General features: G+C 38.7%; 1 protein-coding gene across 7 annotated transcripts in view; it reads right to left on the reverse strand.

Moving 5' to 3' along the window:
* SMAD2 (SMAD family member 2) overlaps window positions 1-15907 on the reverse strand; it is a 50087-nt gene that overhangs the window by 23869 nt on the left and 10311 nt on the right. For 6 of the 7 annotated variants that reach the window (XM_085043483.1, XM_085043482.1, XM_085043486.1 and 3 more), the window contains exon 2: window positions 14991-15283. In XM_085043483.1, coding sequence (XP_084899609.1) covers window positions 14991-15226 — 236 coding nt within the window. In that variant the 5' untranslated portion in view covers window positions 15227-15283. Of the gene's footprint in view, window positions 1-7267; window positions 7423-14990; window positions 15284-15907 lie in introns of those variants that run through there. The other variant, XM_085043484.1, reaches the window with a different exon arrangement.

A 15907-nucleotide genomic window follows, 5' to 3' on the forward strand; every position in this document is an offset into this window, starting at 1 on the left:
CCTGATGCAAATAAGATTCAAGAACTGCTAAGAGGAGATATACCAAGCCCTTGGAGCTAGATCAGAGAGGGTCTCAAAGACTCCAATAATAGGAAAGACTGAATTGAAAGGCTTAGGTGTGACAGAGATGAAACTAAGTCAGCAATTAAAAAAGTTCACTGGCTTACATACAGTATTGTATTCAGTGCAGACAGCTCCTACCTAATCTGCCTGATCATTGTTTCCTTAATTCTGGGTTTCAAATGAAAATATGTGTAGCTGCTTTTATATTCTGATTTGATAGTCCTTTCTGTATACTGACAATTAGCACTTTTCACTCTTACAGCCTAAAATGCCTACAAACCAGAAAGGAGCAAAGCTAACTACATTAAAGGTCTTTCCAAAAAGCACCTCAGCTAGCTGTATAGCCAACTGCCTGAACAAAAGCTTCCTCTAAAATGCAGTCTGGTGGACCCAAGTGTCTCACCTACTGAAATGCATGTTGCTTCCATCTCTTTTCCCCATGATGGGGGTGACAGGAGAAAGGATAGTTGCACTATGCTCACTCAAGAAAGACTAAAACAACCTGCAATAGGGACATGAACGTTAAGTTCCTTTCATGAGATATCTACCATACTCCTCCTTCAAATCATTTTGCATCCCTGCAGAACTGACCAATGTTTTCACTTGTATCTCCAGCATCCCATATGACAGTGACATAATGTCACGTGCTCACTAAAGTGTACAGAACCAGGCATACACATCCATCAAATGGAATGACTCAAAGCTACAACAGTCCCTTCCTGCTTGTCAATGACATCAAGTTACAGAGGTCCTGACCTCATTATCTTGCAATAGAAAATGTAAAGATTCAGTAATTCACTATGAAATAAATGATTTCTCTTCCAATCACCTGCTACAGGGATGAGGTAATAAGTTAACAAATGCCAAATGAAAACCACAGGTATGAATTCTTCTTGAAAATTATTTACACCATTCTGCAGTGGCACTTGCCTTTTAAGAGGAGCTGGACAAAGGTTCTTCTATGGAGACCATTCTGTGACAGACCCTGGGGTAGGAAAGTAGACCCCTAGAAAAGTTCTGTTAAAGGGCAGTATTAGCAACCAGAGCAAATAAATATTTCTATGCACTTACACACAACTACAGGTGGGATAGGCAGTTTGCCACCAGAATCTCCCATTCTTCGAAGAAGAAACAGAGCCTGGCAAGTCTAGGGAAAGGATATTAAGTAATGTCTTACAAAGCCCCAGACTGAATGTTCTTGCAGAACTGAAAGCACAGATTTCTCTCTCAGCACAAACTCAACAAAACAAAAGCATGAGAGGGGCACTGAGCTCCTACAAGTAGGAGTGCTTCGTCAAGTGTCTCTAACCCCTCAGATTTACTTATTTAAGCAACTGGCCTTGTATAGTTACTAATAAAAAAAGAAAAGAAAGAAATTGGTTTTCTTTCTTTCCCAGAATCCAAAAGCAGATCTTTCTGCTTCAAGCAGAAGACACAGATTACTTGCTGAAAACTGTAACTACACCTTATCTCCCTGCCTCCCTCCACCCCAAATACACATTCAGTACACACTACAGCCAAGAAAAAACATTTATGTATGTGCATATTTAGTGGAATATAAATCAGGAACCATTACACAACCTCTCATCTTTCAGAATGCTTTTACGAATAAAGTTTACATAGAATTTTATAAAGTATATTCAAAACCATTACATCAAATACAAAATGCAGCATCTGAACTGATGAAAATGACTTAGTAACCTTCCTTATAAATGGATGTATGCTAAAAAAAATTAACACATCAAAATAGCCAGAAAAGCAGGAGGCACAGGATGCAATTAACCTCTCTAACACTGTGGGAAAAGAAAAAAAAAAAGTCATTGAATAACTCCCATTGACTTCAGATTAAAACTTCAAGGATGTCCACAGGGGACACAAAAGTGGAACATGATGTACAAAAGATACTGTTAGAGCCCAACATCTGAGCTGCCCAGTGCTTGTTTCAGGGCCAGTAGCTAGTTTCCTCCAGTTTTGCTGAGTGCTGGGCCAACAAGTCATCTTGATGAACAGTATATGCTTCTGTTGCCTTTTCTAAAGGCACACTTCTTCCTGGTCACATGTGCAACAAACTGCCTACATAGGCAAAAATACAGATAATAAGGCTCTTCAAAGCACTTCATTGTCCTCACTTCTCCCAAACCCTGACATGTTAGCCCAGCGTTGTCAGAGAGAATAAAGCAGCCAACAACAATCAGTGCTACCTTTATTTTTGTCTCAATGCTAGGAGATCCTGGAAGGATAGCACCTCAAAGTTCAAGAGCAATTTTCCCAGGATGCCATGGAAACCAAGCTGAAGTAAAATATTTATTTCTTTTCTCATTGTCCATATGGTCTGTTCAGATGCAGACCCTATCAAGGAGTCTCTATTCCCTGTTCAAAGTCAGATGGAGAGTAGAGCCTGACAACTTCTAAATGGCAAGGTCAAGCAGCACAGAGGTGGTGTTCAGGACTAAGAAATAAAAGGCATGCAATGCAGCTCAGCCTCCTTCAAGACTCAACAGAGAGTTGGCCACAAGTTTTATGCTCAAAGACCAAAGATGTGGAGCATCCAAAAGCAGCCCACGGAAATCATGAGCTAACAGCTTTGCTGGGAAACTTGCCCTGCAGTTCCCTACTCACAACCAAACACCACAGCTTTCAGCAGCTCTGCATATCACAAACTGAGGCAGTCTAACTGGAGATAAGAACCTAAGCACAGAAAAGCTGCTCCTCATCAGGTGTTCAAAAACAGCCATTAAAACCAACTCCTAGATGCCCTGTATCTAGTGAAGATGACAAGTGTACAACAGCATTCACAATGGCAGCTCATTGAAGACAAACCAAGTGATGGAGGGAACCCAACCAAAAAAGAAAACAAAATACCAACCAAAAAAAAAAACCAAACAAAAAACAAACAAAAAAAAAAAAACCCAACCAAACAACAAAAAAACCTCATCCCAAAACCAACAATAAAGAAAAACCTACTACCATATGAATCCACAAGCTCTGAGGTTGTTTATGCTTTAAGATGACATTCTTGAAATGGTAACTTGGAATTCCTACACTGCTTTCATTTGTTACATTATTATATCCAATAAAGGTTTTCTGACTGCTGCCATTTCTCATCTCTAGAAACTTAAACTGCTCTATGATAATATCAGGCAGCGGGTTGAGATGACACCCAGTGCATTTTCACAGGTTAATGCTGCATCATTCTTTACAGACCTGAAAATCAGAAATAACAAACAACAATGTATCTGTATATGAAGACCTATCCATCACAATATTGGCTGATCTATCCACAACAAATTGGTTTGTTAACAGCAGACAAATCTCACAGAAGATCATACTTTCAACAGACATTAAAAAATTACCTTTATCTCAAGTTCTCTAACCACTGTTAGTCACAGTAGGTGTGGTGAAAGCTCTCCCCACAAGCTAACAGGTACAGCTACCAAGCAAGGGCCAAGTAATGTAATTTTTCTTGAGTAGTCCATCATCCTCCAAGTGGGTGAGAGGCTGATGCTACCACTTGTGTGGGCTGTTTTGCAACTGAGGGACAGCTGAGAAAACATGAGATGTTTTTATTAACCTTCTCAAGCTACTGTGTATCTGGGGTAGTGAGGGGGAGAGGTTAGCTCTGCTAGATATTTCTCTTGCCCACAGTCCTCAAAACGTATGTTAACTTGGCAAAAAGATTACTCTTCGAATGACTGTTACAGGATCTTTTAATACCTCATTTCAAACTGAACCCTTCTCTGGACAGCCCCTACAAATTACACACCAATCTCGAGAACCCCAAGAAGAAAAACACAGGATATATGCTATGAAGTGCTCAATGCAGGGAGGCCACTAAACCCAGTGATCCCTGCTGCAGCCCAAGCCATGCACACCTGGCACAGAACTGGTGAAGCAGAGAATACATTGACCTTGATACATATCCCAAACAACAGACTGTCTTTATGAAAACTTAAAGAAAAACCAACTATAATATACCTAAAGTGTAAGTGTTTCCTATAAAGAATTTCAAATTAAGTTCGAGGCTTAGAGAAAGCTTCCCCAACACTTATTCTAACACTGAGGCAGAGAGCTGAATGGTACTTGTGACATCACTGTTTGCCAAAAAAATACAAAATCATGTCTGACAATGACATCACCAACACTGACAATGCCCATATTTAATGAGGAATATTAAAGAAAATTCAAAACTAGCAAGAAAGCCATAAAAAGCCTTGAAGAGTTGCATTGTTGAAGAGAAGAAAGAGAACGAGTTGCATTGTTGAGATAGAAGAAAGCAGTATTTTACCTTTAAAATGCACTTTGCATGTTTGCTGAGATATTGTGTTACCTTATATGCTTTTGGTAAGGCAAAATCAAGAAGCTAATAGCCAAGGTGCCTAATCAGAAACCTCTACTCTCCTCAGGCCCGGAAGAGAACATGGGACCCCACAGCAGATACTGTCATCAGAAAATTGGAATATGAAGGAGACCCCTCTAGAGTAAGAACCAAAATCTACTTCCCAAGCTTTGCTGATTAGAGCTTAGGCAGAAAGGATGTGTTAAGACCTTGGCCAAGTCCTGAAGTCTTCAACATCTTGCTCATGATCCACACCCACAACATGCATCTGAAGACCGTGCCCACAAGTGCTCTTGCCTCACATCCAATTGCTTAACAGGTAAAGCTCTTTCCCAGGACATCCAACAATTTCTTTTGCTCACTCCACCTATCAGAAGTCAACCCTGATCTACCACCACCTGCCTTATGCTGAGGTGGCAGTTGCCCTGCTCTATCTCTCTGTCCTGTGGCAGCCAAAAAGATGGGAGTTTCAAAGGCCCACGGAACATTAAGTTAACAAATACATGGATTTTGCTAGAAAGAAAGCTGCTTAAACCCTTCGTGGAATGTCTATGGTTGCTGGCCAAAACGTTGGGGGGTTCCCAGAGGATCAACAAACACACTGGCACTTGACTCCAGTAAAAGTGTCTTCCCATCAGTGAACAGAATTACAGAATTTTTTTAATGTCTGCCACTAATGCAGTTTGCACTAGGTAAAGCCCTTCTGTTTTCCTCCTATATTAATCGAATTGAGACACAGTAGACAGCAAAGCATTAATTTGTGGGTACTAACTGTGCTTAGACAAGGCATCAGTCTGCAAGACAGGTACATGGGACAAACAGAACATTAGACATCCAAATTTAAAATGCAAAAGAACTGAAAGAGCATTTTTGTTATTAGCTTTGCAGAATTCATCGGTATGGACACATCTGAATTCCCTTCCCTGGTATGGCTGTAAAGGTTATATTCAAGTTCCCTCCACTGTAGCAGAAGGGGATATTTATGACAGACATAAAGATAGTAAAGAATTATCAATAAGCTTGGGTAACAGGAGGCTGTGCTGCTGTAGGCTTATGCAAACACTGCAAGGTTCAGAAGCCACTCCTGATATATGTAGCTGAAGTCCATGAGACGAACATTGGAGTTGTCTATTAAAGAGAAAAGACTTTTTCAGCCAAACACCGGAGTCAAAAACTATTTCAAACATGACTTTCTGTGTCACAAAGCTGCAATATTCCACATCAGTTGGTATAAGCCTTTATTCATGTTCAAAACTTCAAAACTGCAGCATGAGTTGAAATTATTTCAAGTGTCAGAGGAACTCAGCTTGAAGTCTTCCACAAAACTAAGGGGAAGTAAAGACCAGTTCTGGGAGGTAACTCACTAATTCAACTAATCAGTAACTTTGAAATTCTGCATTTAAGCAAAACTTCATTTGCACTGGGCTTTTCTCAATACTCAAGAAAATAACAAACTGATTACCCAAAAAAGGGTCTCTTCACCTACAATTATGAGCCAAGAATCTTAGTAAAAATTTTCTCTTACTCTAAAACTTGTTAGTACGTTTTGTAATGAAAAGTAACAGTTTGGAGAATCTTTTCTGCACAAACGCTGAAGTCAGATTGCTGTGCAGCACTTGTTCACGGGGATTTCCCCAACCTCATTGTTCTTCTGCCAACTCTAAAGCATATGCAGTGAGATGTGAACTTACTCCAGCTCCCGATTGTTCTCTTGTATCCTGCCAGTCAGCTTCAAACAATGCAGCGTGACAGAAGCCAAAGAAAGCTGTTCATGATGAGACTACGGCATTGTACACAGTAAATTTTAGTAGCTTTCCACCAATCAGCAGTGCAACTGAGTCAGAGTAAGTGAAAAAAAAAACCCAAGTAGTAAAAAAGACATGGGAAATTACTTCTATTAAATTAGCAGGTGTACATTACAAGCAGGATTAAATCAGTAGGGAGCCTATTAACCAGCTATTTGTGTTCAAAGTTGCAAGCAGTAAAGGAACTGCAGTATCTTCTTTATCCTATAAATTCTTCCTAGAAAAACAGCTTGAGCTACAAATTTGAGAAGATTTTCCTGTAAAATTGGGCAGGTTGTCATAAAACATTCATACCAGTAAAAACAGCACTCAGGTGTTTTGTTGCAGTACCAAGAAAATGAAAATGGCTGACTTCTACAGAAGAAGAATAAAATGTGGACAGGAATCATCACCACAGTGAATAGCTGGTGAGATATAAAGGCATAAGTTACCACAGCAAGCTAGGGAACAGTTTAGCATTGACTGGAACTGGGTAAAGACTGATTCCTTTGTTGGAGAATAAAATAACTACTATTTATGAGATAATTTTGGGCTCAGTATTGACAAAGCACAGTCAACTAGGTTTTTTTTTTTAAAGTGACTAATATGTCTTCTTAACGGCAGCATGAACTGTCAGGATGCTGGTATTACTCTTCCTAGTCAGAGCTTTCTACCAGAATCTACTGAGCAGGTAAGGTGCTAAAGTAACACAAATAGCCCCAGCATCAGTTGTTAACCTGACAAATAATTGCACATTAAAAAAAAAAAATTAAGCAAGCTTTAACACTTACTCTAACACTTATTTTTGATTCTGACTCTTCCTGCTTCTTACCATTAAAGCAATCCTAATGAAGAGCAATACTACTTTGAATGAAGAATCTTCACCAGTTCTAACCATTCAAATTTTCACCTCTGAGTTTGCTATCACATCACTGATACTGCAATGACAAAAAATACTTTAAGCTTACTCCCTAAACAATTAATACATCTTACAGCAGTGAAGGTGGCACTATTACAATTCTTCAAAAAAAACACCCTCCATTTACAGATTGAAAAATTATAGCAAATTAAAAAGTTAGGTTACCTGGGAAAAAGCAGCAGAACCAAGGCCAGAATCCACATTCCCTGAGCCTTTATCCAGTGTTCCAGTTAGTATTCAATATCATCCTCAAAATTCAACATGTTTTCCTCCTGACTCGAGAGACAAGTTCCTTTGAACTACACAGCATTTTGCTACTGGCTAAGTATCTTGCACATTTATATTTTTACACATTGACCTAGCTCAAATGACATGCCAATACTCTCTGCTTGGCACACCAACTCTAACAAATTATGTGGGTAAGTCACATGGCTTCCTGAATTGCACGAGCTTAAAACTGGCAGCCCTAAGTATCTTTGTTTAATACTCTAAGACTTCCTTTTTCAGGATGACATCATTGTAAGATGCTGTAACCTGAGCTATGTCTACACTAAAGCTTAACCTCAGCTACAGCAATTCAGTCCTCACCACCAGCCACAGCTGTGCCACAAAACAAGTTAACTGTTATGTTTTAGTATTTGCAATTAAACCTCACTCAATTACACTTGAACACAACTGCTATTCTTAATTTAAGTAAAAAGCTCATCCCATTCCACCTCCTGCCATGGGCAGGGATACCTTCCACTATCCCAGGTTGCTCCAAGCCCTGTCCAGCCTGGCCTTGGACACTGCCAGGGATCCAGGGGCAGTCACAGCTCCTCTGGGCACCCTGTGCCAGAGCCTCACCACCCTCACAGGAAAGAATTTCTTCACAATATCCCACCTAACCCTGCCCTCTGGCACTGGGAAACCATTCCCCCTTGGCCTATCACTCCAGGCCCTTGTCCAAAGTCCCACTCTTGCAGCCCATTTAAGGTACCTGAAGGGGCTCTAAGGTATCCCTGGAGAGAGACTATTTCAGTAGGAAGTGGCAGTAGAAGAAAATTAAGCTATTAGAGAAAACAAACAAACAAACAAAAAAACATTACCTTGTGCTCATATAAATCTTGTGTCCTACTCTGCACATTAAATACACCAATATCATGAATCAAATAGGAGAAAACTAACAAAATTTGGTTTTATGCTACAATGTGGAAATTATATTGAAAGGGTTAATAAAAGAAGGAATAGCAGTATTTAACATGGTAACATTACCAACATTGTCATATTAATTGTTAAACTCAAGTTTAGACATTAAAAGTTTCAGGGAGACTTGAAGTCAAACCTCAGGTGAATTTTTATTTCCCTGTATTTGTCCATGCAACATCTAAAGGTGTTTTGCAACCCAGAGTTTGAACATGTCATTTTACGTAATTAGGGCCAGCATCCTTTTGTCTATAACCACATCCTTTAGTCTTTTACAGAGAACAATATTTAAGTTCATCCATAATTATGGGACTGCAGAGCAAGGGCAGTTTGATCTTCCTGCTACCCCTTTCCAATGAACACACCTCAATTATTCACAACACCACCTATCACGAGGAGGAGCAGGGGATTAGGAAGCCAATCTTGGCCAACACTGCCCAAAATCTCAGTGGTCTCTTGCCATACTTCCAGAAAAGATTTCTCCTGTTGGAATTTCAGTAAAAATAATTCTTTATAACAAAGCCAAAGAAAAGTGGAAGGGGGTCTGCTCCATCCTCAATAATGAGAAAAGGGAATCAGTTTATCAACAGACAATTTACAAGCATGTTATTCCTGCAATCTCAGCAATAAAAATGGCACTTCACTGAACTTTGAAGCATTGTCTTAAAAATCATAAAAACATATTTTTGAAAGCTTAAGATGTTCAACTATAGTTTTGATACATTTAGAGAACTAATTTACATCCAACTGAATGCATCCAGACTGAGAAGTACTATATGGTTTGAGGAAGTTTTTTATGTATTAAACGATGATTAAGTGTGCATCCCCAATTTGAACAGTCAATTATCCCAGCTCTGCTACAAACTATCAGACAGTGCCAAGTTTTGTTGCTGAGAAAACAAGCTTCACCTTTGTCTGGATTGCTACGTTATTTTAGGATCTACTGTGCCAACCCAATTGCCCACTGCTATCCTCTTCACCAACTTGCTCCTATCTTAGCAGATGTTGGGAACTCTCCTAGAACAGTTGCCAGAGAACTTTCCCTGCTCCCCAGTTTAATTGCTGAAATCACCCATGTCCTATGGCTTTAACCTGAGAAGGAACAAAGGAGTACCTGTATTGCTCTCCTCTGAGGTAAACTATTTTGGGGAAAGATATTAAAGCCTGAAAACAATCTATTCTAGAAGCCACATCATCTTGACAACTCTGCTCTATCAGTGATCAAAAGCATTCCTAAAACTAGGTTACTGCATGCAGCTATGTGATCACTTTCCTGACAAATACTCCCAAGGAATTCAAGAAAATATGCTAAATGGTAGAAGAGGGGATTTTTTTCAATAAAAACTGTGCTCTTTACACCTAAAACTACTTTTTACTCAGTTATGTGAAGAAAAAGGCACCAAAAAGCCATAATTTTAAAAGATTTGTTTGTTTTCAAACAGCACTTCCAAGCCAGTTGCCCCATCTTTGAGCAGGGCATTTCTCTGCCCAGTGTACTCCTGCTGCTAACTCTTGTGTAGACATGGTGATCAGCACCTGTGAGTTTCATGTAAGGAGGCTCAGAGTAAGTAATAAAGGGAGCCAATCTTCAGAAAACAATTTGTAACATGTGCCATAAGCCATGCCTAGGCTCCTTGTCTTATCCACAGTGCTAATTCACTGCAGGGAATGAAGAAAGGGCTGCAGAAGAAGCAACCGAAGGAATAATACCAATATAATAGAGAAACACAGTTTCTCTAAAGGATCTTGATCATGTCAAATGGCCTTTTCATGTGATTGATAAATTTTCATCAGATTCTGCAGTTTTAAGTACCGAGGCATTGCAGAATACACCAGAAAAACAGCAGAATTAAGATATACTGGATTTATTTCCTGCATGCTTTAAGCAAGTCTAAGAGAAGTCAAGTGTCAATAGCATTATTCACTTCAGCATCAAGAGCACTGTTTCAAGGCTAAGAAGTCACATGGATATTTACTTCATAAAAAAACCCCTAACCAAACAACAACCAAACCCAAAAACATTACAGCCTTCAGATGCAATCAATATATGTTACTATATTTTTACTTCCTTTAAGAAAGAATATAAAGAAGTTATTTAAGCATTACATTCAGAATATCAACACCTTATTTCCCAGAAAAATCAGGGTGTGATCAGTCCCATGGGAGTAGTTAAAAAAATTACCAGCCTTCACTATTGGATGAAGTGAAAGCCATACAAATGTGGCTTTAAAATACTTGAGTTATTATTACTTCATCCTAAAAAACTCAAAGAAACACTAATTTTAGTGAAGTTGATCAGTAATTACAACCAATCACTTCTTTTGTAGCTGTCTGCTTCACATTCCCAACACTCCCTCACAACCTTCCACATTCCCAAAACCATGGAACCCATTGTAGAGTTTTTTCTTTGATTCTGAATGATACGAAACTTCAGAATTCAACTCATTCTACTGGAAGTAGAAGCCAGGTGCTCTAGAAATCTAACTATGGACTGTAAATTCCATAGACCATCTACATTCTTCAAAAAAATGTCAGGATTACTCTCACTCTCTCTGTCAAAATTGGGAAGCTGCAGAAAAACAAGCAAAAATAAGCTTCTGAAAACCACAGCTCAGGGATACTCTCCTCAAGTTAAACGAGAGGGACAGAGAGCACATGTAAGACCAGATAATACTAAAACTCTAATGGCAAAGCAGGCTAAAATGCAAGAGCTTGACAGGAGTATTAGCCCTTACTCTGCCCTGGAAGAAACTGCTGCATTTCACCTGAGACTCTGAAGCACCTGCATGGTACCAGCACCCCAGCAAAAAGTCTGAGAGCTGCTATTTCAGAAAGTTAGTTTTTAAACCTTACTTCAGCCAAAAATCTGCCAGATCACTTTCCATCAACATTCAATACTGCTCTGTGTTTGTGATGCACTTTAATATAAAGTAGCAGTAGAATTTACCTCCTCTGCAGGAACTAAGGCCTTCAATTAAAGCTGAGATTCAAGTGTTAACTAGTATTCCATACACAGTATCAAAACCCAACCATATGTAATAGCTGTAATATAACTACTGCTATTAATGCCAACAAAAATTTGTCCAAATTCAATGCTTCCCTCCCCCTACCTTTTTTTTTTCTTCATTTTATTTCCAATTTTGAAAAAATAGTAACTATGATAGTTCAGGACAATATTATCCCAAACCTGACCCAACTAAACTCTTTCATTAGTTGTTACAATTTTACAAAAGCAACTGGTTCTATTTTGGTCACATTTAAAAGAAGTGAAAGTAAAGCATGAAGCATATCTGTACTCTTTTTAAGAGAGAAAAACTACTCAGCTGGTCACATCAAAATACTGGGATGCTGAAACTAGTTGTTTCCATACTTTGGATTCCAATTCTCTGTGCTGTTGCCACTGAAACAACTTTTTAAATAATGAAGATAAATGAGAATGAATACGACAGTTGATTATTCACTACATGGCATGGTTTGGTTTGTTAAATGCTTGGATTTTAGCTATCACTAGTTACAAAGCATTTATGGAGTAGGTTTTGAGGACCCAGGTCTAGTGGAAGATGCCCCTGCACATAGCCATGGAAGGGGAGTTGGAGCTATATCATCTTTAAGATTCCTTTCAACCCAAACTAGTCTAAGATTCTGATTCAAAAGAATAATCCAGGCTAAGAAGGAACAAACTGCTCCATTAGAAGAAGGATGCTCATACTCTGGTTCTCCACTGAATGCATCTTGTGCCCATGTCAAAACTGCAAGGGAGAACATGAAGACAAGTTCTTAAATGCCACCAACTTCATTATGTATTTTAAAAAAGTGAACTCACGTGCCAACATTTAGTTTCAGAATACACAGGGATTATGTGATTAGAATCCCACTGGCTTGCTGGGAGGATTCAGCAAGATAACTACAAATTACTTAGAGGGCTAGTGTCAAAAGGACTTCTGTACTTATTTAGCCTCTGCTCTAGATTACTGACCCACTTATGAAGAGCTAAGCAGTCCTGCTGTGCAGTGCCAACACCCACTCCATCTGTTTGCTTCTGCTTTCTCAGAACCTCCATTAGTCTCATAAGAAGTTGTGTTAATTACCACATGAGCAGCTTTTGTGTAGTACACACAGGATCAGCCTCCCTTAGTGTGCAGACACCTTGACAAACAGCACAGGAGCAGAACCAACCTGATTCAGCACGATTATTGATGACACACAGTAAGAAATGCAGATTTCTTAGTAGGTGATTTACTACAACTTTTGCTCAAGGCACTCTCAATTTTGTGGAAAGTCTGCGGGAGTTCAGATGCTTTAGGTTTCAATGATGAAAAAGCATACTAGAGTTAAACACTGTATCAAACTCTCTGGAAATCTCCAAGGGGTCCAGAAAATTGTAACAGCGTAACTGAAACTTTCCTTGTGAGAAAAGTGCAATAGTGGCAAAGAGAAGCATCCCACAGCAGTTGTCAGTACTACACCGAATTAAACAGTATTAGTAAAATTAAAGCTAGCTAAAAAAAACAACACACAAAAACCTTCCCCAAACAGAACAACATTTGGAGAGCTAGCCCAGCTGTCACATCAGAACTGCATCTCAGCAGCTTGGCACCACAAACTTCCTGCTGACTAGTAAGGAAAAAAGTTTCAAATTCAGCATTTTATTATTTATCCCTGCTGATCTGCAGATCTTTAAGACATTCATTAAAGTGGGTCTCAAGCAGTGGTTTCATTAACTTACTAAATCCAAGAACAGAATCTCCAAGAAGTCATTACAGTACTGAGTTGGCGTTTGTAATTTCTTGGGAACCCAGACTACTGCTGTCAAAGTGAAATAATATCAACAATACAAAAGCTAACCATGAAATTCAAAAATTCTGTATGGCACTGCTGCCAACCCTGATATCACCATGACCCTCAATGCCAAAGCCACTTTTTAATTTAAAAATAAACCTTGTATAATAGCCAACATCACTTGAACTCTTCCTGAGTTATGCCTAAGGTACTCAAGAGGAGTAAAACCCATTTCCAGTCCTCTTTACAGCTGAGTGGAGGACAGAACAGCAAGAACTGCTGGTCACAGAATATTTGTATTCCATTTTAAAGAATTATTTATTATGTCTACTTTAGCATTAAAGGTCATGCAGGCATACTTTTTATAGAGTCTATTAAAAAATAATATTGTATTAAAATACTGTTCATATCTTTTAACAAAATTCAGTGAAGACATCTGTTCTTCCAAAGCAGAAATATCTACTGCTCTAGAAAATCCAAGAGCTCCAGAACTTAGATACACATTTTATATCGTGTGTTTAACTTCCGTCATGTGAAACACGTTTCAGTTAAGCACTTCATCTCAGTTACAGTAAAGACTTGCTAAATAATAAGAGCCATCTCAAGAAATATCTAACTTTACAGGTTCCAATCTTGTCTGCTGATAATAAAGTAAGCAAGAGTGCTAATATTTTTTAATTTATTGTTTCCATCTGGCAAAAGGAAAAAAGCAGTAGGGAAAGCCAGAAATTTTTGGGTATATTCTAGGGAAGAAAATACAAGCACAGGGCAGTGTTAGAAATGAAAGGTGAAAAGAGAAAAACAGAAAGAATTAAAGTAGTCATTCATTCAGGACATACTCATGACTTTCCCAGACAGCTATGTCAAATCTAAAACAGAATGCTGAAACCATTATCAGACAACAGCTACAACACATTTGATATACGGAATCATTAGTGACACCAGTCAAATCTGGTTTGCACTGTGATTAATACAAAGTTTAAACGTAGCTGGGATGAATGTGATAATACAGAAATTAAGTTCATAAACCAGATGTAGTTCCTCTCCCCTAGAAATAATTTTAGTGTTGAGTGATTTAAGTGCCCAGAAAAGTGAGACCCTCTAACTTTTTCATGGAAAAACACACCTGTGAAGTCATTTAATACTTCTGTCAGATACAATCAGCTTGCCTAGGCACCCCAGTGGGACTTCAGTGCAACGTGAATCAAGAGCAGACTGCATTATACTTACAAACACAACCCTTGCTCTTGCACAGCAGTTGCTATGAATTAAGCTGGGAAAATCAAAGGGGTAGAGTGCAAGTTGTTCATCTAAATGTTTATACAAATCAGGAGCAGAAGAGCAATTCTACAAATACCCCAAGTTATGAAACAAAAAATGTTTTCATTAAACCATAACAATAATTACAGTAAATATACTGGTCTTCAGACAACCTGCCTCCAAAGACAAAATTTACCTTCAAAAGGGAGAATGGAGGTAGCTTGTACAATTTAAACTAGCAGATATAACTGAAAATAATTAGATGACTGAAGTGTTGACCAAGGAAAAACTAGTCTTTTTGGGATTTTTTTTTAAGTGGAAGTATTGGCTCCAGTATGCCCCCCTCCCCAAGTATTGACAGGGTTATTAAATAAAAGCATAAGGCAGTGCTACAAACTGAGAGCAATGTTAAACATCACCAGAATACACACAAACAGGAACCTACATAGCCATGAAAATTGAAGTGTAAAGAAATTGTGACTTCACAAAGCATGTGATTCAGTTATAAGCAAGCACTATATAAATCCAATGTGGGTTTTAAATAATTTTTCAAGAATCAAAAGCATGCAACTGTTTTTTTAGTTCTTTGCTCACAGAAGGTCTGAGCATCCATTTAGCCATTTCTTAAGTGGCTATAAACAATTTCAAACACAACAGCACTTACCTTGGTATTGTCACACATTTTGTATTGCAATTCTGAGTGGTAATTGCCTTCTCAAGTTCATCCAGCTGTCCTGTTTTCTTTAGCTTCTTGACCAAGCTTTTCACTGCTTTTTCACACCACTTTTCCTCCTGACCATTCTGCTCACCACCTCCAGCCCCTGCAGAGCCTCCAGCAGATTTCTTCCACCCTAGAAGTCTCTTCACAACTGGTGGAGTGAATGGCAATATGGATGACATGACTGCCACCAGACAGAACACTCAGCAAGCAATGAACTGGAGATTCCCGTCTGATCCCTAAAAACACAAACCAAAACAAGAGACACATTAACACTGAGATTTCACATTAAACAAATACCTACCTCCCTTGGGACTTTTCACTGCCAAATGCCACAGGACACTGCATCCCAAAAAAAAGGTCAGATAAATAGCTCAGAAGTAGCCGGCATCACAGTTAGGTACCTCGTCAACAAATATCAAGTTTGCTGTAGACTCTTCAACAGCTAACACAGACTAAGATTGTTGTTGGAATAGAAATTCAGTTTTTCCTCGAGTCTTTCCTGACTCAAGCAAACTTCAACAAATCAGAAGGTAACTTGAGTCTAGCTTTTCACCTAGGCTAGCTAGTTTTAGTAATTTATTAATATTTTCCAAAAGTGACTGACAAATTGCATACACATATATGCCCATCCCCAAATTAATTTAGCAGGTGGAATTGTGTTTGGAAGGTCATTTAGTCAATATGCTCTGACAGAAGTCTTCCAACAGCCAGGCATTTCACAAACCTTTTCTCATTTTGTCATGTTTTAAATAACTACCAATTTTTCTTCCATGGAGGCACCAATTTCAAATTCACCCATAAGTCTGGTAATAAGCCTATTACTCTCTAAAATTCAATGGCCTACAGATAATTAATCTTCT

The sequence above is a fragment of the Lichenostomus cassidix genome, chromosome Z, assembly GCF_008360975.1.
Source record: "Lichenostomus cassidix isolate B80296 chromosome Z, HeHo_3.0, whole genome shotgun sequence".
Lineage (NCBI taxonomy): Eukaryota > Metazoa > Chordata > Aves > Passeriformes > Meliphagidae > Lichenostomus > Lichenostomus cassidix.